The sequence below is a fragment of the Culex quinquefasciatus genome, chromosome 2 (genome assembly GCF_015732765.1).
Source record: "Culex quinquefasciatus strain JHB chromosome 2, VPISU_Cqui_1.0_pri_paternal, whole genome shotgun sequence".
Classification (NCBI taxonomy): Eukaryota; Metazoa; Arthropoda; class Insecta; order Diptera; family Culicidae; genus Culex; species Culex quinquefasciatus.
The window spans coordinates 65,880,698-65,906,464 of NC_051862.1; the positions used below are offsets into that span (position 1 = coordinate 65,880,698).

The 25,767-nt window shown below is 36.4% G+C and overlaps 1 protein-coding gene across 1 annotated transcript in view; it reads right to left on the minus strand.

Moving 5' to 3' along the window:
• The window catches only part of LOC6036842 (adenylate cyclase type 2), a 111,700-nt gene that overhangs the window by 50,014 nt on the left and 35,919 nt on the right, over positions 1 to 25,767 (minus strand). Inside the window, exons 2-3 of the mRNA XM_038254226.1 lie at positions 12,927 to 13,057; positions 12,190 to 12,387 (exon numbers count right to left, since the gene is read on the minus strand). Of these exons, the coding sequence (XP_038110154.1) occupies positions 12,190 to 12,387; positions 12,927 to 13,057 (329 nt within the window). The remainder of the gene's footprint in view (positions 1 to 12,189; positions 12,388 to 12,926; positions 13,058 to 25,767) is intronic.

The window sequence follows — 25,767 nt, forward strand, 5'->3', positions numbered from 1 at the left end:
GGGGGTGAATGATCCCCGGCTGGAGCTGATGGGATTGTTTAGGATTGGCAGACCGCAATGAACGTTGTTGGCACTTGAGATAATTACTAGGGATGATGAAGAGAAGCATTCGGAGGATTTCAAAGATATTTGGTATTTCAATATGGGTCATTTTCCGCCAACTCACACAGTAGTTTTCCAACCGTGATACTTTATCCTAAGGGGCAATTTTGTTCCCTGATCACTCGGCTGTCATTTTTTTGGGATATGTTATTTTATGGGAAATTAAATGAACTTTTGAAATCTGCAATAACCGTAATTTTTTTAGAGCAAAATTTGTCATTCTAAAATTTCGTATTTTCTGTAATTATGCAGGGTTATTTTTGAGATTTTAAGAATGTACTACAAAGTTGTAACCAGACAATTACAAAAATTAATGTTCAAACATTATGGGTTTGCTTGTGACCATCACGAGTTATCACGTTATGTTGAAAATCTGGCATCCCTGTCTCAAGTTATGACAAGTTAAGTGATTTTATGTACTTTTTTGAAACCGGATCTCACTTATTTGTATGTAAACGATGTCCGGATCCCTCTTCCGACCCATGGATAGGTAATTTTCAAGATTCAAGATTAAAAGGTTCGTTTAGTAACGAGTGAGGAAGACACAACCACATAGGTGGATTATGTTAGTTTTTCGTTAAATCGCGATAACTCGTCATGATTACAAGCAAACCCCTTATGTTTATAAATAATTTTTTTGTAATTGTCTGCTCTACAACTATGTAGAAAAATGTTCAAAAATCAAAATCAAATTATTCGCTCTACAGCATTGCCTTGGCGTTCTCGATTGCGAGATTCCTACTCGAAACTAGGTGTTCGAAGGCTTGATTGTTGAGGCAATTGCAAACCTCTTTTTACACCTTAGCTTCCATCCACCCCGGGATTCGAACTGACGACCTTTGGATTGTTAGTCCAACTGCCTACCAGCGACTCCACCGAGGCAGGACCCAGGGAGACGACTCCTACACCTGGACTGAGCTAACGACCTAACCTTTTTTTTTAGGTTAGTCCGGGGCCAACATTTACTTCCCGTCCGACGGAAGGCGTGATCAGACAAATCTCGTCTCGAAAAATGCCACCGGGACCGTCTGGGATCGAACCCAGGCCGACTGGGTGAGAGGCAATCACGCTTACCTCTACACCACGGTCCCGGCGTAGAACAATGTTACACTCTTAAAAAAAAAAAACACTCTTAAAAAATAACCCTGCAGTGTTAGAAAAAAACATGAGATTTAAAAATGTTGTTCCAAATGAGAAAATCAGATTTGAAAATTGCAAATTCAAATTTTCATTAAAAAACAGGTCAATAAATTGTATGTATAAAATTTCGATGTTTTCCAAAAATCACTAATATTCAAAAAATCATAACTCAGAGGAAAAAATTTTTGACCATTCTTTTCTATGGCTCTATGGCAATATTTTTATTCCGTGTACCTATATTTTTGAATAGTCCTCATCAATACCTACAACTTTGCCGGAGACACAAATTGATGAGAAAATTCCTACAAAAGTTACATATTTTTGAATATTTACGTATAATTTTTATACGGACAGCTGCCAAATTTGTATGGAGACTAGTATGGAGCAATTCTAGCTCAAATCAGGATTTTTTCTGGTACTTTTGTACCCGACCCTCTCCGAATTCAATGAAACTTTTTAGACATGTTATCTTAGGCCTATATAAGCCATTTTTGTGTATATGGAGCCAGTAGCACTCGATAATGACATTTGAGAATTGCGCCGGGTTTTAAATATTTTTGTAATTCGTATTTTAAATATTGCTGTATCTCGAAGCCGTTGCATCGTATCAAAAAGTGGTCAAAGGCAAACTTGTAGGAAATTGAACGGGCTTTCTGTTAAAAATATACTGAAAGAAAAATACACGCCGCTTCTATGAGAATGTTCTATTTTTATGTTTAAAAGTTAAATTTAAAGGTGATGTCACTTTTTTTTTCGTTCAAAATTTTTGAGGAAATAGCCTAAGATGTATCAAAAAGACTCACGAAAAATGCAGGATGGTATGTCTCTCCTAAAAAACACAAAAATTATTTACTAATTTTCAAAAACCGATACTGGGAATCGAATTTCCAGACAATTTTACATAAAAGTCTCCATATTGACCATTGTCCTATGTCGAATCCTTGTGAAGATACAGATAGGTTTTTTGGTGGTTTTTGGCAATGTCTATATGACAGACTTGATTTTTCAGTCTCGTAAATATTTTTAACAGAAAGCTCGTCCAATTTCACATAAGTTTGCCTTTGGCAACATTTGAATTGGATGTATGGGCTTACAGATATAAGTTTACTTTGCTCATAACTGAAAAGAGTATATTTTTTTCAGTGTGGTAGAAACCGGGATAGTAAATCAGCTTACGTAAATATTCAAATGAGTCAAATTGAAAAGCTGTAAAAGGAAAACTTATGGGAAATTGGACGAGCTTTCCGTTAAAAATATTTACGAGACTGAAAAATCAAGTCTTTCATATAGAAATTGCTAAAGAACCACCAAAAAACCTATTTTTTCAACATTTTTATTTTTAAAATCGCTGTATCTTTACAAGGATTGGACTAAGGACAATGGTCAATATGGAGACTTTTATGTAAAATTGTCTGGGGAATCGATTCCCAGTATCGGTTTTTGTAAATTTTGACGTTTAGACCACTTAAAAAAAAACAGTTTTAGTAAATGAGTTTTGTATTTTTTTAGGAGAGACATACCATCCTGCATTTTTCGTGAGTCTTTTTGATACATCTTAGGCTATTTCCTAAAAAAATTTGAACAAAAAGAAATCGTGACATCACCTTTAAATTTAAGTTTTAGACTTAAGGGTGCACAGCAACCAAGGAAGTTGTTGTCTTCTTATTGCAAAATTGTCAAACTTACGGTCCCAATCCTGCAAGAATCTGATTGTAAAAATAGTCAAACTCTGTTGTAAATAACTACGAAGACAGTAATTTAGGGGTTGAATAAAAAATTATATCGATAGTTCCCGTAGTTTTGAAGATACAAAAATGTCTGTAACAGAAATCTGGGTGCAAAAGCTATGGTTGATGTGTACCGTTAAAAATCAAAAAATCTCATAGAGGTGGTGTGTATTTTTGATTCAGTGTATTTTTTCAGAAAGCCCGTCCAATTTCCTACAAGTTTGTCTTTGACCACTTTTTGATACGATGCAACGCCTTCGAGATACAGCAATATTCAAATTACGAAATACAAAAATATTTAAAACCCTGACGCCCTTCTCAAATGTCATTATCGAGTGCAACTGGCTCCATATACAAAAAATGGCTTATATAAACCTAGGATAACATGTCTAAAAAGTTTCATTGAATTCGGAGAGGGTCGGGTACAAAAGAACCATAAAAATTCCTGATTTGAGCTGGAATTGCTCTATGTATAAACCAATCACACTAGGCTAGGCTTAGTGATTTTCCACGTTCAAGAATTGCAATTTTCACGGGGACCAAAATTCCAAAACACTAAATTTCACGGAAATTTCACTGAACGTGAAAAATTTTAAAATGTCATTGAAAATCGTACAGAAAAAAACTTGATATACTTCATTTTTTATTATTATTCAACCAACTGTCAATTTCTTCACCAATATTAAACGAGAAAACTGATATTTACGTAAGATGATATTATCTAGTGAATAAATTTTGATCAAAGATTTAAAATGAATTAAATAAATTGACATTGCAAAATAAGTTTGATCTTGCGCATGCTCATTGTTTGTATTGTTTTTTTGTAACATCCCACTGAGAATTTTGGCTCGAGTCGATCTGGCTGAGCCTGAATCGAGTCGAGGCTCGAGCCAAAATTCTCAGTGGGATATTTGATTTACAGAACAAAATAGTGTCTTCTGATTCGCTTTTATATTATCTATTTACATTCGCTTCAATTATTATTCAAAAAAAAGGTTAATGTCTGTACCAGCCAAAATGATTAATGTAAAATTAATTTAGTTCTAGAAGGTTTTTACACCCCCTTCAAAAGTTTCATTAGAAAAGTCTGGAAGCAAAAAAAAAATGTTTGTAATCTTTATATTTTATTTAACTTTTATTTTTTTTATTTCTACAAGAACCAAAAAAAAAATCATCAAACCTTGTGAAAATTTCGCGGGACTGTGAAAAATCATTTAAATTCATTTAAGCATCAATTAATGAAGTAAGAATTCTCTAATTTCTTTTCGAATTCTTCCTTCAAAATGAAATGGAAGTCAAATTGTTGTTAGAGAGAATGTAGTATGATTAAAAAAAAGTGAGTTTTCTGAGTAAAGCTTATGAAAAATATCCATGGGACAAATAGCGACAAAAACGAATATTTTTATTTTTTTGAGTCAATTTTAAAAGTTTTGATTGAAAAACTTCAAAATCAGAGAAAAAAACAAAAATTATGCATGTGCATAAAACTTGTTGTTTCCTCTAATTCTTTAAGAAGTTTGTATCATGTGATTTGTTTGAAAACTAAAGTAAATAATTTACATAAAAAGTACTATTTAAGGAAAATTTCTAATTTTCACGGGATCTCACGTAAATTACCAAATTTCACGAATTTCACGCTGTCCGCGAAATCGTGAAAATTCACTAACCCTAATCAGGACAATCTAACATATATTAGATCGAGAACTTCCCCCCGAAGAAGTCAATAAATTCCGTTCAAATGTAGAAAAGAAAACTATAGTATTTGGATGTTTTATCAACCTAACTGCAAAGCCTAGAAAAATATTGTTTTAATAAGGCCGTTGCAAATATTTTTCAAAATTTATGTCGCCGCTTCTTCAAAATTGGTTCAAAAAATCAGGGGGCAAAAAAAAAATTTTTTTTTAAACTTCAAAATTTTTATGAAATTAAAAGTTAAATCAACTGAAAACAATCTAAAATGCATTGAATGCATTGATAATCATATTTAGCATGTTTGGGCTGGATTTAAAATATTTTGAATTTTTATGAAATTTTAATGTACAGCATCGCAAAAACTTTATTTTTGGCAAAAAAAAAAAATCGTCAATTCTTTTTGGAAACTAATGATTGCAAAACAAGTGGACAGATGTATAATGCATTTTTAAACACTTTTTCATTCAAATGTTAAAACCATGGCTCGTAAATTAAATTTTTTTCTTTTTTTTTGTTTTCTTTTTTTATGGGGGTAGCGATTCTTTGCCATTTTAGTTACTTTTCCTAAACTGACTGCTGTTTTATGTGATAGATATCAATTTACATTTTTATTCAAGTTAACGAACTATTCCATAATTTCCAGTCAGTTTTATTTCTTGTAGGTTAAATTTGGGTGAAAAATGATATAAAGTCATTCCTTTCGCTAAACCCTCCAAAAGCGCAAATGTCCACCCCCTGGTGGAAAAATGTCAACCCCTTTCAAGCAAACAGTTCCAAACAAAGAAAATACCTAACAGAGAAAAATCCAGCTCATCTCTTATTCCAGAGTGCAGCGAACGCCTAGCATTAATCTCCCCCGACCATCTCTCGCTGGGTTGAAAAATCGCCCGGCAAACACAGGAATCAACAGTCGGTCCCGCGGCCACTTTCCTGGCCCGGCCTCCAGTTTCGCTTGCGCCATTTGAACAAATGATGACACATTGGAAAATTAATTTCTTACTGTTAAGTATAAATCAAGTAACATGAGCATAATTTTTGTGTAAAAACCAAGAAAAATAAATAAATACATTTGACGATTTATAAATAAGTTGAGCATAAAAAGTGAACATTTTCCACTGTGATAACACTAAGGCTTCGATGTCCTGCTGTGCTGTCGTCACTTTATCACTTCTCTGCCGGGGCTCAAAGCACACAGCAGGACATTTGCCTTTAGTAAGGAAGTCGGGGTTAGGGAAGAAAGCGCTCCTTCACTCTGGCCTACGACCGTGAGTGAATCGTTACATACCAGACATAAAGTAGAGAAAGTAGAGGACGACGATGGAGCCTCGAGCAAGGGAGGCATTTCAACACAGAAGCGCAGGACGTGGACGAGCGTAATGAATTTGCATTTTCTTGTAAATTTCCCGTTTTTAATTTGCAGAAAGACGACCATTTTGTGCAACGGTCAGCAAGGCAGGGGGAAGTTGAGTGCGGGTTGGTACCGCCAAGTAGTAGTTACACTGACAGAGTGCTCTTTTGTGGTCTTTGCTGTTTGAATAAAGGGGTTATTCCGGGTGGTTGGAGCGTTTTAATTTGTTCGTTGTTTCAGTGTGATGAACTTTAGAAAATAATGGTGACCGTTTTTAGAGAAAATAATAGAGAAAATGGAAAATGTAATCATTTAATTACATTTTGACGTGTCGTGAATCGTGCTTGACGGTTTGAAAAATATAGTGAAATTTACAAACAATAACAAATCAAAATCAAAATTTTGAGGAGTTGTTTAGGTGCCTAAAAGCAATCGGAAAAAAACTTTGTTCTGAAAAATCCACCATCTCGAGCCAATCAAAAAAACAAAAAACGACTTTGTAATGGTAGGTTGTTAAATTCGTGCAAAACATATAGTGCTAATTTTTGACCCGAGAAAACAACTATTCTGCAAAAAAAAAAAAAAAAAAACAATAAAAACAGTTCCTTGGGAATCTGTAAATGGTTTTTTTAGTTTTTATTAATTAATAAAAATTTTACTCAGCAATTTAGCATACAGAAATTTAGTTTTATGAAATTTTACATTTTCTAATATAAATATCTCGAGTTTGAAGCGAAACAACCCTCAGATATTTTCAGCATTTGTAGTGCTAGATTTCTTTTTCAAATGCAATCTGGTGCATCCCTGGGCTTTGTCATAATGAGTATCATAGGTTTGATGCTTGTTTGGCAAGGAGTACGATTTGATTCGATGTGGAATTAAAATCGAAGTTTTCAGTATATTGCTGAAGCTTCCATTTTTACACATGGACACCACTTCATGCTACGAGAACCCATTTTGACGCAGTCTCAGGGCTTAATCGAGGGCCGGTAAGCTGTCATCGAGACAAGGAGGTTCTCCGATAGTGCAAATATTAAATCATATGTGATTTTTCCCTATCTTAATTTGGGTGTCTGGTTAGGATGCGGGTTTTTAAAAATTTAGTTTTTGTCGGGGATTTGAGATAAGAGTAGGTTTCGGATAGGTTACTTTAAATCTTGTATTCAATTCAAGTTATGTAGTTTCCGCAAATGAATATTTGGAATTATATGTATAATTGAATATTTTGGACACACAACTATGCATTTATTCTAGAGTCAGATCCATACAGCGTCAGTGTTTATTTGGTCGAAGTGTACTAATTCATTGGCTGATCTGGTTCTAGTTGTAATGTACGACAAGACTACTGACGGACGTGACAGGACGAGGGTTTATAGGTTTCGACATCAACGATGTGCGGCTGGATCACCCTCCAAAAAAAAAAAAAAAATGCGATCTGGTGCACAAAGATTGGATTTTGCTTTTTTAGATGTTTGAGATTTAAATGTGATTTTTTTACTTTGAAGGCTGTAACTTTGACAATAAGTCCAAAACTAGTTTTACGGAAACCAGAATGTTAGCTCCATAAAATCTGCATATCATTTTGGCAGCTGTTCATACGCAAAATTCGAAAATCTGTAACTTTTGATGGAATTTTCTGATCGATTTGGTGTCTTGGACAAAGTTGTAGGTACAGCCCAGAATCGATTATCCGAAATTTCGATTATCCGAAGTTGGATTATTCGAAGTTTGATTATTCGATTTTTAATTTTTCTTACTTATTACATCAAATTCGAGTTCTGTGGCCTCATTTTAGACAAATTTTAATAGTTGATTGCCTATTTAAAAAAAAGGCAAATTTTCATTATTTCAGCACCGCCATATAGGTCGCCATCTTGGATTTCAAAATTCTAAATATTTTAGAGTAGTTTTTGGGTCATATTTGAGCTCGACAATCTGAACTAAGACAACGAAAAAAAAATTTTTTCGTTATTCGATTATCCGAAGTGAAATTTGGCCAAGGCCTTCGGATAATCGATTCTGGACTATTCAGAAAAAATGGATTTTCATATTAAATTTTTTTCACAGATTTCTCTTTAACAGTTTCTCGCAAGATTCTTATTTTTCAATTATTGATATTTTTTGTTTTTTTTTTATGGAATAAAAAACCGCAAGTTTTGATCCTTAGAGAAGTATGGACAAAAATATTGCCGCCAAGCTATGATTTTGATTTTTGGAAATAATAGAAATTTTAGTCATGACAATTTTTGACTTCAGTTTTTAAAACAAAATCAAATTTGCAATCGAAAAGGACAGCAAGGATTTTTTGATAAAGTATACCGTTTTCTAGATAAAGTCATTCAAAGTTTAATTTTAACTTGAAACTTCCGTTGAAAATTTCAGAATCAAGACTTACATTTCAAATTGGCTTAATGATGAATGTTTAGCCTTTTTGAAATGTTTGTCTTGATTATAAAATTATCAAAATATTTTTTTCGAAAAGATCATAAAATTTCATAAATGTTTAATTTTTCAACATTGAAAATTGGACCATTAGTTGCTGAGATATTGGTATTAGAAAATGTGGGAATGTTTGGATGAGAATTAAAAAAAAAGTAAAATTTTCTTGTTTCTTTTAATCTTTCTTTTTTCTTTTAATCGCTGTTTTCAGCAACGGACCTCTGGTTGATCTTCTAGGCAATTTTATTGTAAATTATCTGAAGTTTTCTAAAAAATATTTTCATGAATGGACAATCATAGACATTATTTAAAAAAAATCCAAAAACGGGAACTTTACAGTTAAAATTAAACTTGAAGTGGCTGTATCTTGAAAACGGTTCACTTTTTCAAAAAGTCTGTAGAGTACATTTCGATTGCACATTTAATTTTACAGTTTTCAAAACTGGAATCTTAAAAAAAATCTCTAAGATTTATTTTTTTTTCCAAAAACTTTTTTTTTCAAAAATTAAAACTTGGCGGCCATTATTTTGCCCATACTTTTCTATGGCTCATAAGTTTTTGTCCCCATTTGTAACATGAGCAATTCCAGCTCAAATCAGGAATTTTTCTGGTACTTTTGTACCCGACCCTCTCCGATTTCAATGAAACTTTGTAGACATGTTATCCTAGGCCTATATAAGCCATTTTTGTGTATATGAAGCCAATAGTGCTCGAAAACAACATTTGAGAAGGGCGTAAGGTATTTAAATATTTTTGTATTTTGTAATTTAAAAATTACTGTATCTCGAAGCCGTTGCATCGTATCAAAAAGTGGCCAAAGACAAACTTGTAGGAAATTTGACGGGCTTTCTGAAAAAAAATACACTGAAACAAAAATAAACGCCACTTCTATGAGATTTTTTTTATTTTTAATAGGGTTTTTGGTGGTTTTTGGCAATTTCTATATGACAGACTTGATTTTTCAGTCTCGTAAATATTTTTACTTGAAAGCTCGTCCAATTTCCCATAAGTTTACCTTTGACAGCATTTCAATTGGATATATGGGCTTACAGATATAAGTTTAATTACATTGCTCATAACTGATAATACCCAAGTAACAATTTAAGTTTTGTTCCTTTCCTGAAGAGATATTCAAGTTATCTTAGCCAAAAATGATCATAAAGCTAACTTATCTCCAGAACAACAATAAATCAGCATTAAACCTGAGTTAAGAGCAAAGTGGAGCTCTTGTGAAACTATTTTTTCTTGAGAAGCTCTTGTCCTAGCCTCTTTAAGAGTCATGTTTCTAGAAAAGCTCTTGTTCAAGATTGAGTAAGAAGTCAAAGGCTGATGTAAGCTTTAAAGAGGTTTTGATCCAGAGCAAAAGGCGTAGTACTGCGACCGTAGTGCATGCATACATTAGTTCGCAGAAGGTAGATCCGACAATAAATCTCTGAATTTCTTTTCCCTAGCTAAATAAAAACAAAGGTTGTGATTTTTTCAATTCAATTTATTTATTTGTTGTAAGTGGGCCAAATCATCGTTAAGCACACATGTTTTTCTTACATGGAAGAATTTGTCATCCATCATAAAATAATTTAGCCAAAACATCGCTGTTTTTTTTTATTTTTGATAACGAACACAACACCACCAATCCGAGGGACGAGTTTATTATCTTCTCAAAAGGTTTTATCCGACTGGTCCTCGAATGTTCTGTCGCTGCTTCCGTCGAGACGTCGATGAGGAAACGCCAAAAGAGTTCCGTACCAGGACAAACGGATAGAAAAGAGGTCCCACTAAGCCGGGCGTTGGTGACTTCTGCAAACAAATCCGGATCGACACGATCTTCAACCAGTTGACCAGCGAACCTGAACTGTGGCCACGGGAGTGGCGGCCATAATGGCGATTCGCGTGCTGCTCGATCACGACGTGTCGGAGTGAAATGTATTGCTGGACACGCATGCTAACGAATTCGGCTTGCACCCGACCTCGTACACTTTTCCGAAGGTGAAAATCGTAACGTCCACGCGTGATTCGGATTACGAAAAAACGTAATTCTCGGAATTAGCACTTAGACACTAAACCGAACGACAGCGACATCTTGTACGAATGATTTGCGAATGTGAGTGATTTGACAGATCAAATTCAAACAATCTGGAAATATGCTTTCATAAAGCGAATTAGTTTCAATTGAGTTTTAATGCAGTTTTGGGAAGTTAAGTTGTCTTGAAATTAACCTCTTTGGGATAACTTTAAGTAAAAAACCTAGGTGTGGCATAAAACTATGTTCCATATTCCTAAAATACTCTTGAAGATTATTTGAAGATATTATTAAAATATTCGTATCATAAATCCAGAATGTTTTGTTTAATGTTTGCATAAAACTGAGAAGTAATTTTCAAAGCTTTTATAAAACTTGTTAAGACAAACAAGCATTCTTTTTGTTACTTGGGATAGAATATTTTTCTCAGTGTGGTAGAAACCTGGATAGTAAATAAGCTTATGGAAACATTAAAACGAGACAAATTGAAAAGCTATCAAAGGCAAACTTATGGGAAATTGGACGAGCTTTACGGTAAAAATATTTTTGAGACTGAAAAATCAGGTCTGTAATATAAAAATTGCCAAAAACCACCAAAACCCCAATTTTTTCAAAAAAAATATTTTTAAAACCGCTGTATGTTCACAAGGGTTGGACATAGGACAATGGTCAATATGGAGACTTTTATGTAAAATTGTCTAGGAAATCGATTCCGACTATCGGTTTTTGAAAATTTTGACGTTTAGACCACTTTAAAAAAAAAACAGTTTCAGTAAATGATTTTTATATTTTTTTTAGGAGAGACATCAAAAAATCAAACCATTCACATTAACGACCCCCGGGTCTTTTGTGGTCTCTATTGCAAGTTTCTGCTCGAACCTTGGAGTCCGAAGGCTTAAATGGGGAGAGCACCCAAACCTCTTTCTACTCCAAGGAACCTTCCACCCCAGTGTTTGAACTGACGACCTTTGGATTGCGAGTCCAACCGCCGCCAGCGATTCCACCAGAGTAGGCTTGGTTTGGTGTGTTGTTTGTACGTATGGCATGGAGACGACTCCTACATCTGGAATGACTTAACGGCCTAACAACCAAGGCCGGGACCGACATTTTACTTCCTCATCCGATGGAAGGTTGGAGCAGATGGGAATCGAACCCAGAATCATCCGCTTACAAAGCGGACAGCGTAACCATTCGGCCACGCACTGCCAGACATACCATCCTGCATTTTTCATCAGTCTTTTTGTTACATCTTTGGCTATTTCCTCAAACATTTTGAGCGAAAAAAAATCGTGACGTCGCTTTGAAAATTAACTTTTAAACTTAAAAATCATAAAATCTCATAGAAGTGGCGTGTATTTTTGTTTCAGTGTATTTTTTTAAACATCTTACATTGAATCTCTCGAATAAAGTGCATTCAAATGATTCGAACCAAATATGTTTCCATGCTTTCGTTTCCCTTGAGAGCTTTGATGTTCGCAATTGCATTCCCATCTCAAGCGAATTCCCGATAAAATCCTTCTCTCGTCGATTGCACTTCGACAACAGAGCAAGTACATTCGTTTGCAAAATGCAATCTAGTTGAAGGCATCATTCCAGGAAAGCAAAAAAAAAAAAGGTGGCGATGATTGTTGATTCAAACGGTAACGTGAGAGTGGTGTGAAACACTAATCGATCTACGGTCGAAACCATAAAAAGTCCACGAAAAACGCTGCAATACTTACCAAAATGAGCGCAAACAGTGGCAGCGGTGCCAGCTGGGCTCCGACGGCAATCGCCACCGCGCCGATGGTCCCGGTGGTGAGCATGGCAAAGGCCAAGGCCGCCAGCGGGGAGTTCATCACGACCGGGAAGTGCAGTGCCACCAGGATGCCGCACAGGATCACGGCGGCCACGCCGAGCATCGTCAAGTCAGCCACAATCTATAAATCAACCGACATGACTCCGTTGAGTTTGTGGGTTTTCAATTCGTGGTAGGGGTTTTTGCTGGAAGTTGGGTTTAGTGGAGTGTTTTTCTTCTCTGGCGGCTAGTTCTATGGAGTGAACGAGCACAGTTCTTCGTCATGGTCGTAAAACCAGAATGGAAATGTTCGTTTTTTATTGTGGATAGATGCAGCAATGATGGATTCTCTGTCAAATCAATTTAGAAATAGAGGCCTCAGTTGAAAACGTAATAGCAAAGAACTTCAGTTTCAATTACTTTCAGTGCAATTATCCAACGTAGTTTACCGAGGTTGATCAATACGACAAGTGCTAAAAAATCGAGTTGTTGCAACTCATTGAATTGGATTGAAACAGGAAAAGTCCTGTCGATGAAACCACAATATCCTCACATTCTTCCAGAGAACTGGCTCACTTGTCAAGTGGCAACGATGGAAAAAATACACTCCACTGGGAAATGGGATTCATGCAAATTGTCCGGAGCAGCAGCAGCAGAACCGAAGCAATAATTTCATCTTACCGCGGTCTGAAGCTGGCACAGGACGATTGATACCAGACAGCACAGTATCGATATGCCAAGGCCAGAGATGAACAGGGACTTTCGCAGCCGCTGCCGGTACCGGGTGTACAGATCGTCCAGGTGGGAGTTTTCTGTGGAGGAAAAAAAAATGCGAAAAAAAAGACATCATTAGATGACATGCTTCAGTTTTGATTGCCATGGGAGACCGTGGCTGGGAGAGAGGATTTTAGATTGAATCCGGTCGGATCGGAACGAAACGGAATAATTGAATATAAATAACTATCCCAGGAAGCAATATACTGTCCATGGTGGGGGCAAACCATCATCGCCGGCGTTGACGACGTGAAGATGAAGTTGAAAATTAAATGCGTTTTTGTGTTCTGTTGTCATTCAATTGGAAAATGTCAACAAAATGCTAGTGTGGAAAGAAATTGAATTTGGTTTAGGGATTTTGCCATGGTCTCTGAGGTAAGGGTATAATCCTATTTTCAAAATAAACTTTAAGAGATTGGAGACCCAAACTGTTCCAAAATTGAAGGTCGAATATACGAGGTCAAAATATAATCAACTTAATTAATTCATGTCTAGACGAGTAATAGCGCTTGTTAATAAAAAATCTCCAATTTGAGAGTTCAGTTGCTAATGATTGTGTTGAAAGTGATCAAAATTACGCTTTATAATTCTTCGCTACGCACTATTTTAAGTCATATTAAAAGCTCATTAAATTTCCAACAGCGTAAAGTGATAGTATAAAGGCACGCAGAAAATCACTCAGTATCATCAGTTTATTCAACAATACAGTTTGTACCAATCTACCAAACCCTACCAAGGAAACCATGAAGATCACATTCTTCATCCCCCTGGTGGCCACCGTCGCCTATCTGGCCGTATTCCAACCGGTGACCGGCCATAATGTAACCGTTGCCACTGACCCCGCCACCGTAACCGGACCCGGTGCCCCTGCTCCGGCAGTTACGGAAACCTCCAGCAGCTCTTCCAACCCGGACACCACTACCGCTGCTGGAACCAAGAAGCATGGTTCCTCGGAGGAGAACGGATTGGGTTCGCATGAGCGCAAGGGCCATGGCAAACGTGGCCACGGAAAGGGAAAGGCTCACCCTTTCCCTTTCCGTGGCCACGTTTGCCATGGCCCTTGCGCTCATGCGAACCCAATCCGTTCTCCTCCGAAGGATACCAAGGGCAGCAAGGGGCAGGCCAGCAAGGAGAAGGGACAGGCCAATAAGGGAAAGGGACAGAGTAAGAACTAAGAACTAAGAAGTGCTGATCAATGAATGACAATAAATGAATGAATTTATGAATAATCTTCATCTTCATACCCGCTGGCAGCTTGGTCCAGTACACAGGTGTTCGCTTGATCAAACAGTTTGTCATCTCGTAAAAATTGACGAAACTGGTCCAGATAATTCCACTTCCATCACTGCCACTGGCCATCAATAAAAATTTTGGCGTTGATCTTTTTATTATTAAAAAAATACATTGTATACAAAACTGATGGTTGAAAAATGACATCAAAAAATTTCCGGATTTGCGTATGGTTTGCAACAATTATTTTAATTATTATTGCTTATTTTTTTCCAATTTATTGTCATTCATTGATGATCAATGAATGATAATAAATTGGCAATAAAAAGTATTGCTTCGATCAATTTTCGAAAAATTGCTTGAGTTTTATAACTCTTTTTTAAATCAAAAAATATGTTCCATTAAATCTAATAAATAAAAATACCTAATCACCCAACCCTTAATCCATCCAAAAGCCATTTTGCATCATTAGTTCATCCATATAATTTTCCATACAAATTTGGCAGCTGTCCATAGAAAAATGATACATGAAAATTCAAAAATCTGTATCTTTTGAAGAATTTTTTTTAACGATTTGGTGTCTTCGGCAAAGTTGTAGGTATGGAAGGACTACTCTGAAAAAAAAAGATAAACGGTAATTTTTTTTGGTGATTTTAAATTTAATTTTTTGTCATTTTAACTTGATTTGCATAAAAAAACGTTACTTAATCCACCCTTAGGTGGTTGGTGCCTTCCTCACATTTAAAAGGTAATGCTATCCAAAATAGGGCGGACCTTTAAGTGTTCTATCAATTTGACTAATTATTCATCTCATTATTATTTCAGGGCACTTATGTGCTTACAACTTATGATAGCGTAGTCAAATCTCCAATTCAATTTGTGCCCGTTGGAAAGGCTTATTAATTATCTATCCAAAGATAGGTCGCATGATATATTTGGACAACGTTTTCATCAAAACACCTGAGATCTGGCCTCCAAAAAATGTATAAATAACACTTAAGTGCTTATAACTTTTGATAGGGTTGGCAGATCTTTTATGTTTTGAATGCATTGGAAAGGTCTTTCGATTACCTATCCAACGACAGGTCGCATGATAGATCCGGACATCGTTTTCATCAAAATATCTGAGAACCGCCCTCCAAAAGTGCATAAATATCACTTAAGTGCTTATAACTTTTGATAGGGTTGTCAGATTTTCAATGTTTTGGACGCGTTGGAAAGGTCTTTGATTACCTGTTCAACGATAGGTCGCATGATAGATCCGGACAACGTTTTCATCATGATATCTGAGATCCGGCTTCCAAAAAGTACATAAATAACACTTAAGTGGTAATAACTTTTGATAGGGTTGTCAGATCTTCAATGTCTTGGACGCGTTGGAAAGGTCTTTAAAATACCTTTCTAAAAATGTATAACATGCCGGGTTTTCTTACAAAACCACCCTTTTACAATCTTCCGGACTTTTGTTAAAATCGTTTTTAGCATAACTTTTGAAGTACTTAACTAAACTGCATAATTTTTAATACCGACTTATGGGACCCCAAGACGGATCGAATGACGCCAAAACGGACAAAATCGGTTAAGCCAATGTTGAGATAATCGAGTGACAATTTTTTGATCAACATCCCACCACACACACAGACATTTGCTCAGAATTTGATTCTGAGTCGATAGGTGTACATGAAGGTGGGTCTAGGAGGTCTAATTGAGAAGTTCAGTTTTCGAGTGATTTTATAGCCTTTCCTCAGTAATGTGAGGAAGGCAAAACACTATTTTTTATTTTTTGATATGTTTAAGGGAACATCAAATGCCAACTTTTCAGAAATTTCCAGAATGTGCATAAAATCTTTGACTGAGTTATGAATTTTCAAATCAATATTGATTTTTTCAAAAAATCCAAACATCATTCGCAAAAATTCTTCAACTTCATTTGTCTATGTAAAATCGAATTGGCAATCAAAAAGTACTTAAGTAAAATTTTGATAAAGTGCACCGTTTTCAAGTTATAGCCATTTTTAGGTAACTTTTTTGAAATAAGTAGCAGTTTTTAATTTTTTCAAATGAGTGCCCATGTTTGCCCACTTTTGAAAAAAATATTTTTGAAAGGCTGAGAAAATTCTCTATACTTAGCTTTTTGAACTTTGTCGATACGAGTTTCTGAAATATATATTTATTTTTTTAAATCAAGACTTACATTTCAAAAGGACGTAATATAGAATGTTTGACCCTTTTGCAATGTTAGTCTCTGTTTTTAAATCTTTGCATGGTAATATCTCAATAACTAAGAGTCGAATCAACAATGTTCAAAAAGCAAAATTCAGAGAATTTTCTAATCTATTCAAAAATATTTGTTGGGCACTAATTTTTGAAAATGAATAACTGCGACTTTTTGCCTTCCTCACCTCACTGAGGCAAGGCTATAAAATCACTCAGAAATTGAACTTTTGAATGAGGCCTCCAAGATATACCTTTACGTATACATATCGGCTCAGAATCAAATTCTGAGCAAATGTCTGTGCGTGTGGATGGACGTAGAATTTTTTTCTCACTCGCTTTTCTCGGAACTGGCTCGACCGATTTTGTCCGGATCTTTGTTTTTGGATTCATCTGCAGGTTCTTTAAGTCTTTTTTAAATTTCATCCGGTTTGGTGCAGTACTTTAAAAGTTATGTTCGAAAAACTGTTTTGGTTGATACAAAAAAGGGTCATTGTTTACATAATTTGAAAGCTCCGGCGAAAGGCTGTCGGAACTTTCCGCTCAGTGCACGCACACAAACACTGCAGTGCTTTCAAATGGTTCAATAAATTTATCATAGATGGCAGCACTCAGATGTATAGTGTCTTTACTAAGTAAGCGTTAGCCAGAGCTTTCGTTGTGTGTGGTTGCAAGGCTTTTAGGAGGAAGGCAGCAACCACCTTCTGGTGGATTAAGTAACGTTTTTTCAAAAAAGTTACCCAAAAAATGGCTATAACTTGAAAACGGTGCACTCTATCAAAGTTTCAATAGAGTACTTTTTGATTGCAAATCGACTTTACATCAAAAAATAAAGTTGAAAAATTTTTGCGACCAATATTTGTTTTCTTGAAAAATCAGTCAAATAAAAAAAATCAAATTATTCGCTCTACAGCATTGCCTTGGCGTTCTCGATTACGAGATTCCTACTCGAAACTAGGTGTCCGAAGGCTTGATTGTTGAGGCAATTGCAAACCTCTTTTTACACCTAAGCTTCCATCAACCCCGGGATTCGAACTGACGACCTTTGGATTGTTAGTCCAACTGCCTACCAGCGACCCCACCGAGGCAGGACCCAGGAAGACGACTCCTACACCTGGACTGAGCTACCGACCAAACCTCTAGGTTAGACCGGTGCCAACATTTACTTTCCCCGTCCGACGGAAGGCTGATCAGACAAATCTCGTCTCAAAATTTGCCATGGGACCATCCATAAACCACGTGGACAATTTAGGGGGTATGGCGATTGTCCACGCCCATACAAATAAGTTTTTTTTTTGTATGGACAATTGTCCACGAGGGGGGGGGGTTTAGATTTCCAAAAAAAGTGTCCACGTGGTTTGTGGATGGTCCCCACCGGGACCTTCTGGGATCAAACCCAGGCCGACTGGGTGAAAGGCAACCACGCTTACTTCTACACCACGGTCCCGGAAAAAACAGTATTGATTTAAAAATTCATAACTCGGTCAAAGATTTTTTGCACACTCTGGAAATTTCTGAAAAGTTGGCATTTGTGTCCCCTAAAACATATAAAAAAAAATTAAAATAGTGTTTTTTTGCAAATGAAGTTCTAGTGATAAAAAGTGAAATTAAAAATCACCAAAAAATTTTACCGTGTGTCATTTTTTCAGTGTAGTCTTTATCCATACCTACAACTATGCCGAAGACACGATCAAAAAATTTCTTCAAAAGATACCGATTTTTGAATATTCATATATAATTTTTGTATGGACAGTAGGGTGCCCAGAATATGTTACTTTTTTTCAAAACCTCGCCATTTTTAGGTAACTTTTTTGAAATAAGTAGCAGTTTTTAATTTTTTCAAATGAGTGCCCACTTTTGAAAAAAATATTTTTGAAAGGCTGAGAAAATTCTCTATATTTAGCACAAGCTGAATATTGTTCCTCGACCTATTTTAGGACTCTGGGCCAAATATGAGCAAAATCGGTCATCGTTTACCCATTGATACTCGGAGGTGAAGTTTGTGTGGGAAAAACCGAAAAAATGTATGGAAAACCCAAGTTTCTTACGGTTTGGTCTGCACGGTGCGCTACTTGCATCCAAATATTCCCAAAAGTGAGATTCTTATTGAAAATTTAATGCTCTACAACTTTGTAGAACATATCAAAACTGTAAAACTCGATCCTGAAAAGTTATTAGCGATTTAAAAAAGTCATTTTTGTATGAAAAACATTTTTTCACCAACTTTAGGCCCGGGTATCAATGGGTTAATCTCATCCAATTTCGCTCAAAATTTACACAGATGCTTAAAATAACCCAAAAACCCGTTTTCCGCTTGTGGAGCAGGGGGTCATTTTTTCTGGGCACCCTAATGGACAGCCGTCAAATTTGTATGGAAAATTATATGTCAAACTAATGATGCAAAATGGCTTCTTTGTGCATACCAAAGGCACCAAAAAAGTTTTAGCCGGATTAAAAAATCCAAGAAAAAAAATGAATGACCGAAATCTCAGAGAATTGTTCTTAAGGGGTTACATACATGTAGAAAATCACAAAATGTCTTATAACAGAAAATTCAATAAATTTACTAAAAAGATGAATCACTCCTGAAAGTTTCACGAAGATATTTCATGACTGAAACGATTTAAGTTCACAATTTTGCCATGCGCAAAGCGAACTGTCAAACTTTGTGAACGTTTTTCTCTAAATAAGGAGTTGATTTACGGTTACCATATCTAGAGATGGTATGGACCAAATTGACTGAAATTTGGGGAGAAGACTCCCAAGACATATCCCGTGTGCATGAGGAAGCCCGATTTTGAAATTTTGCTTTTATAAAAAATAAAAAATCAAAAACTGACGTTTTTTAATATGAAAAACATTAAAATATGTCTTTCTTTTTTTAAATTAAGTTTTTGAAAATCTGCCTTCGTCATGCACACAGGACCGGTTTAACGAGTCTTTACCAAAATTTTGATTTGGTCAGAGCAGTGTTGAGATATCGTGGCACCCGATTTTTGAAACTGCTAACTTGAAATAGCTATATCTCGGCAATGGTACATCCAAATGTCTTCATATCTATTTTGTTATAACACATGAAAATGTACATTTAAATGCCCTCTAAAAGTTTAAATGTGTGCTCACACCAACCTCGGACATTTTTTGACGATTTACATGTATGTAACGCCTTAAGTGATATTTATGTACTTTTTTAGAGCCGGATCTATCATTCGACCGATCGTTGGTAAGGTATTTAAAAGATCTTTCCAACGATTTCGAAAAATTGAAGATCTGGCAACCCTGTCTCAAGTTATGGCAACTTAAGTGATATTTGCGTATTTGCGTGCATAGGATAGAGATATAGTTCGAATTTCACAAGTATTCAGTTCAATTTCAAGGATTTCATGCGTTCCGTGAAATGGTAAAACTTTACTAACCCTTGTGAAATTTAATAACGCGAATTAGATAGCGTTCACTCTAATACCCTGGGGGAAAGGTCAAGTTGGTTAACCTAAAAGTTGGCATTAAATGACATCGCAAAGTTAAATCGACACCTGCCAATCGCACGTTGTCCGCAAAAGTTACCCTTAACAACACAACAAAAAGAAACTCCCAAAAAAGTTCTCGTGAACCCAGCAGCAAAAGTTTTTTCTTCTCGATTTTATCACATTAATTCAACCTTCATCTCTTTTCCATCACAAGTCACGTTTGGGGGAAAAAATCTAGCATGCGTGTCTGTTTATGATTTTCAGTTTTTTGATCTTTAAAGCACATCTGAATAATTCTATCGGTATATATACAATCTAATTTTGCCATTTGGAGTAAAAAAATAAAAAATATATGCTAAAACGAAGCAGTTGCTCATTCGCACTCCAACGCGCCTACAAAGCTCTCTAAGTCTGAAAAAGTATTCCAAAGTCAAGTATCAAAGTATTCAATGATTAACTTGTTCCACCTGGATCGCTCACCACTTGGCGTTCTCAGGTGGGGTGGATTAAACTTTTCCTTTTCACTTTTCATCGCACGGGGCTTCTTCACCCCTAGGTTATGTAGGGTTATTTTTTTGATGGTATCGTCGTTTGAAAGAATGAAGAAAAATAAGTGGCTTTACGTAACGGCACCTTTCAGTTTAATCTGTCAAGTTCAACGAAGACAATTTTTTTTGAGTCTAAGAATCATGTGCTCATCACCTTATGTATTTGTTGTTTCCTACTAGAAAATATTTTGGCATTTTTTTATGACTTTCCTCCATTTTTGTGATATCATAACAGATTTTTTCTTTTTTTTTTTTTTTGACCTGGGTTTATTTTGACTAAAATTGTAAAAAAATATGCCTTGAGCGTGATAAAAAAAAAGTGCTTGGAATTTAATATTTTATTACTTCATTTCATTATGAGATAATATTTAGAGAAAAATCAATCATCAAACTATGTCATAATGCTAAGTATGTCTAAGATTAAAATTTCTACGATTCGAAACTCAACTCCGTCATATTTTGGCCCACTTCCAAAATCGGCTATTTACGGCCTCACTGCTAATAATTTCTCCGACCCAGCTTGACGTCGCGTTTAATTTAGCGACACTTTACTGACGAGATATTTTCTCCCACCATCATCTAAGCCAACTTAAGCCAAGTCAAGGGCAGAAAAAACCCCCACAAAAATTCGAAATTCGACCGTACCTTTTCGGTTGACACTTATGTACCCGTTAAAGCAACCGTTAATTAGGAACGAAATTGATTTAACGCTGGCACCGGTCCCAACTTTCCCAGCGAAATTCGACTACAAATTTTCCATATCCTGCCACGAGGGAAGAGAAATGAGGGGGTGTTGGTGTGACCGAGTGGCACGGTTCGTTACGATTGGAGTAAATTCAATTTCCAACGAGAAGGTTCCCAGTTCCCAGATGTATTCTTCAGTGTCGCCAACTTTGGGCGCTGATTGCAACTGAGAGTTGGATAAATCAATCATAAAAATCTGAGCCAAAGTTAGCGCCATTGCCTTTGGGGAGGGAAAAGTTACGCTTTTGATATTGGATCCTGTTCCTGGTACGTCTAAGTGGCGGTTGTTTATTTATTATGTACGAAGGAAATATGCTAAAATGGAAGTTTTAATATCTACTAGTAAGTTAGAATGGATATGAGGGTGGTGCAAATTTGCCTGTTCCGCATCCATTGCAAGGCTGGATTGTATGAATGTAACTGTAAGTACTACGTAGTCATAATCCCAGATATGAGCTCGATTGAATGAAAACTGATTTTGTATGGGAAATCTGAAAGTAATGGTCTTCTTGCGATAAACTTGGTATGCACTTTGTACAGACCTTTGAGGATTTGTTCATTACATCTTCATCTCCTTCCAATGTCTTTTAATTTTTGTAAACCTTTTCTAACATTTTTTTGGGTGTATTTTTGGCTACTCCAGGGGTTTTAAATAACAGTCTCACAAAATAAAAACGAACAGAAATAATCATTCCTGTTTATTTTTTATTAGGTATGCGGAAATGTCCACTTTTTCAGTATGCATTCTTCCATGCAAGTCTCATGACAAGTTAAAAATCTGTACCTTGAAATTAAAAATCAGATCGAATTGGTGTTTCTGGCAAAGCTATAGGTATATAAAGCCATTTGAAAAGAGCATAAACTTTTTTTTCTGGAGATTCCTTGGCCTAAATAATTTGATATTTTTATTGGATTCCTGGAATGGGAGGCATTCCTTAACAGGATTCCGAGATATGCTTTTTTGAATATAAAAATTGGGATTTTCGGAGCGTCACGGGCAACAACGGGAAAAAAGATGAAAAACGGGAAAAAATCAACTTTTCTAACTAAAACTGCGATAATTTTAAATTTGCAGCGATGATCATCTACACAGCAAAAAATCCGATACTAAAATCGCATGCAAAAGTATGCACATCACCTTCGTCAAAATAAACAGTTAATATTACACACTGCGTGTACAATTTTTGCAAACACAAAAAAAGTTGCAACCTACGGGACTCAAACCCAGCACCAACAGTAAGGACTGGCGCCTTAGCCCACTCGGCCATCAGATCGATGAAAAGCTGTAAGGATAAACGCATATATGAGCTTGACATTTCGGTCAAGTAGGCTTCCCATACTGATGGGCTACATATTTCAGGGTGTAATATTACACAGAATTTCATAAAATAATGCTAAACTTATTTTACACCCAGGACTTTTACACGCATCTGGATTACTACTTTTTTAGCTGTGTATACATGTTTGGAAATAAAATTTTTCGTAATTAAAAAACGCAACTCAACGTCATAAAGTATGTCGCGCTTTTGGAGGGGAGTATGACATTGAAAGTTTTATATATACACCCAAAATTCCGAGTCGAGAGAATCGTTCCCTCAAAGTTTATTGAGGGCTCAGCGCCAAAATCGAGAGAATAGTGCTACCAACGCACACCACCATAACAAATGAGTTCATTCGTTAATTGAAACAATAAATCTCCAACAAGTGCCATACATTGACATCTGACCACTCCTTGTTCACCAAGCTGTGGTGGCCGAGGCAGTTAAGTCATTGAGTTAGTGTGTCGAAGGTCTCTGGTTCGATTCCCGTAGTCGACACTTTTAGTTTTTTGTTTTGAACGGATGAACTTTTTTTGCAAATGAACCTCGATAGAATAATTCTCTCGCCAATCTCGAGCTGTGTTCTCTGTGTCCGTGAGTGGTACCACTATTCTCTCGACTCGAGGCCATTATTCTCTCGGACAAGCGCAGCCCAGTTTTGGGTGCAGATGGACGCATCGGCTTATCCCGTCCGTATCCACGTGGGTGAGCAGAAGGCACGGAGAGGTCACCTTCCACCTCACACAGTTCCTGTCGGGCCATGGCTGCTTCAGGAAGTACCTGCACAGGTTCGGACATTCAGAGTCTCCTCTCTGTCCGGATTGCCACGAGTGCGAGGAAACACCGGAGCACGTGTTGTTCGCCTGCCCTCGCTTCGAGGCAACGCGAAGCGAAATGCTGGCCATTATCGGAGCAGACATCAGCCCGGATAATGTGGTGCAAAGAATGTGCAGCGACATTGCCATGTGGAATGCGGTCGTCGGAGCAGTGACGCAGATCACTTCGGCTCTCCAGCGGAAATGGAGAGACGATCAGAGGAGGAACGACTAGGAGCCTATCGAAAACCCACGAGTGTGGCTGTGAAGGAGAGCACGTTATGATGGTCGGCTCTACCAAATCGGTACACGTCTCGATGGTCCAAGGAGAGGGCTGCATATGACTAGCCGATCAAAAGCAACGCGATTCTTGGGCGCGGTTAAACCCTCGCATGGACTCATATGTATGTGGAACAGGAAATGGTTCTAGTACCCGGCATGGCTCCTGTAAGTAGACTAGTGCAGAAAATGCAACGCCTCCCCCCGAAGTTATACCGAAAGGTGGTCCCGGGGGGAAAAGGGCATGGCGTTCAAGGACTGGTTTAGTGGGTCGGGAAATTCGTTTTTCCCAACCCCACACTACCTGAGAAATTAATTCTCAGGTGTCTGGTAGCAAATTCCGACCTTGTAAAAAAAAAACACACACACGCACACACACACACACACACACAGTCATTTGTTCAGTTTTCGATTCTGAGTCAATAGGTATATATGAATATAGGTCTTTGACCTGTTTTTCAAAAGTTCATTTTTAGAGCAGGATTATAGCCTTACCTCAGTGAGGAAGGCAAAAAAAATCTAATAATGCTTAAACTTCAAAACGGTGCACTTTATCATAAAAAATTGTATAATCATTTATGGTTGAAAATTTGGTTTCTACATCATACAAATAATTTTAAAAATTTTGAATGACCATATTTTGAATATTTTAAGCAAAATTAAAATTAACATAATATTATTTGCATCGTCCTAAAATCTTGCGCAAAAATGTCTTTTTCATTCCCCTAAACAATATAAACACGTAGTTATTGAAAGTGCAAATGAAAAAGAGGGAGCAATTTTTAAATATTCATAACTATGACATTAAACATTGTCGAAGTCACCAAAGCTATCAGGAATTTTCTGCTCAAGATACAGATTTTTGCATATTCACGAGGCCTTTCTAATAACCAGCCCGCAAATTTGTATGGCGACTGGCATGGAAGAACCAAATATCTTTTCTGACGTAAGGAACGGATGAGAAAAATCGTATAAAAAAAAAAAAAGAAATACTAGAGAATTGCTCTATTTTAATTTTGAATATGGGTTTATTTTGTTGTTATGTTTTTTAACTGTTTCAATAATTACAAATGATCAAAAAATAATGATAGTTTTTTTCGCTTTCCCGATTATTTTTTATTCAATATGTGTTTTTATTGTCAGTTCATCAATTACACAATTCGACATTTTCGAAGTTGATGTCAGTAAACGCTTAAGTTTCATCAAGATATGGGAGATTTTGGCTCCCTGAACATGCTCCAATCGACAGAATTGAAACTTAGTGAATTTTCTGCCAAGAAGTAAAATTGTAAATTTCGGGTCTTAATATTATGGAATTATTTTAAGCAACCATGCGCACCCAAGTTCATTTGTGTATATATTAGGGTGTTTCATTCAAAACCAAAAGTTCTCAGAATCAGGCAAACCGAGGTTCCCCTAGTAGAGGATACCCATAGGGACTCTCATGCCAAATATCAGCCCATTTGGTTGAGAATTGGCCTGTCCCCAGCGGTTTAAAGTTTACATGGAAATTACTATGGGATTTTTGCGCTTTTCGTTCAATTGTTCCTACAGGTCTGGAGACAACATGGATTCACTCGGAATAAAGACAGGTGTGTAGGGGATGGTCCAATGAACAAATTCCAGAAGGAATTAGGGTTGTTCATTCTGTCCCCAAGGTGCGCATTGGATCAACGTCCGGTGTCCTCAGAATCAACGATTCACCCTTCAAAAGTACGCATTGTCCTTAGTATGCTATGATGGCTAGGTGACAACCACGACGCCCCATATCAGACGGTGAACACGTGGAGAGGCATCGATTGCATTATTATTGCAAAATCATCATGTTACGTTATTTAGAATAGTTCAAATTCTTACAGGAACATCAATAATTATAATTTTATAACTTTAAGAATGTTTCTGAGCTAAAACTTGAGTGTATGCTCTGCATATATATATGCATGCCTTAGATAATTCCCAAATCTATCATATCTTGACGAAACGTAAGCGTTTTCTGAAATCAAATTAAAAAAATGTCGAGTTGTGTTCTGCTTTGTTGAAAAGAAAAAAAAATATAATGTAACAAGAAAAGTTATAAATACCTCAATTTATTCTTATTTTTCGTGGCTAGTGAAATAAGACTGCTGCTTTAG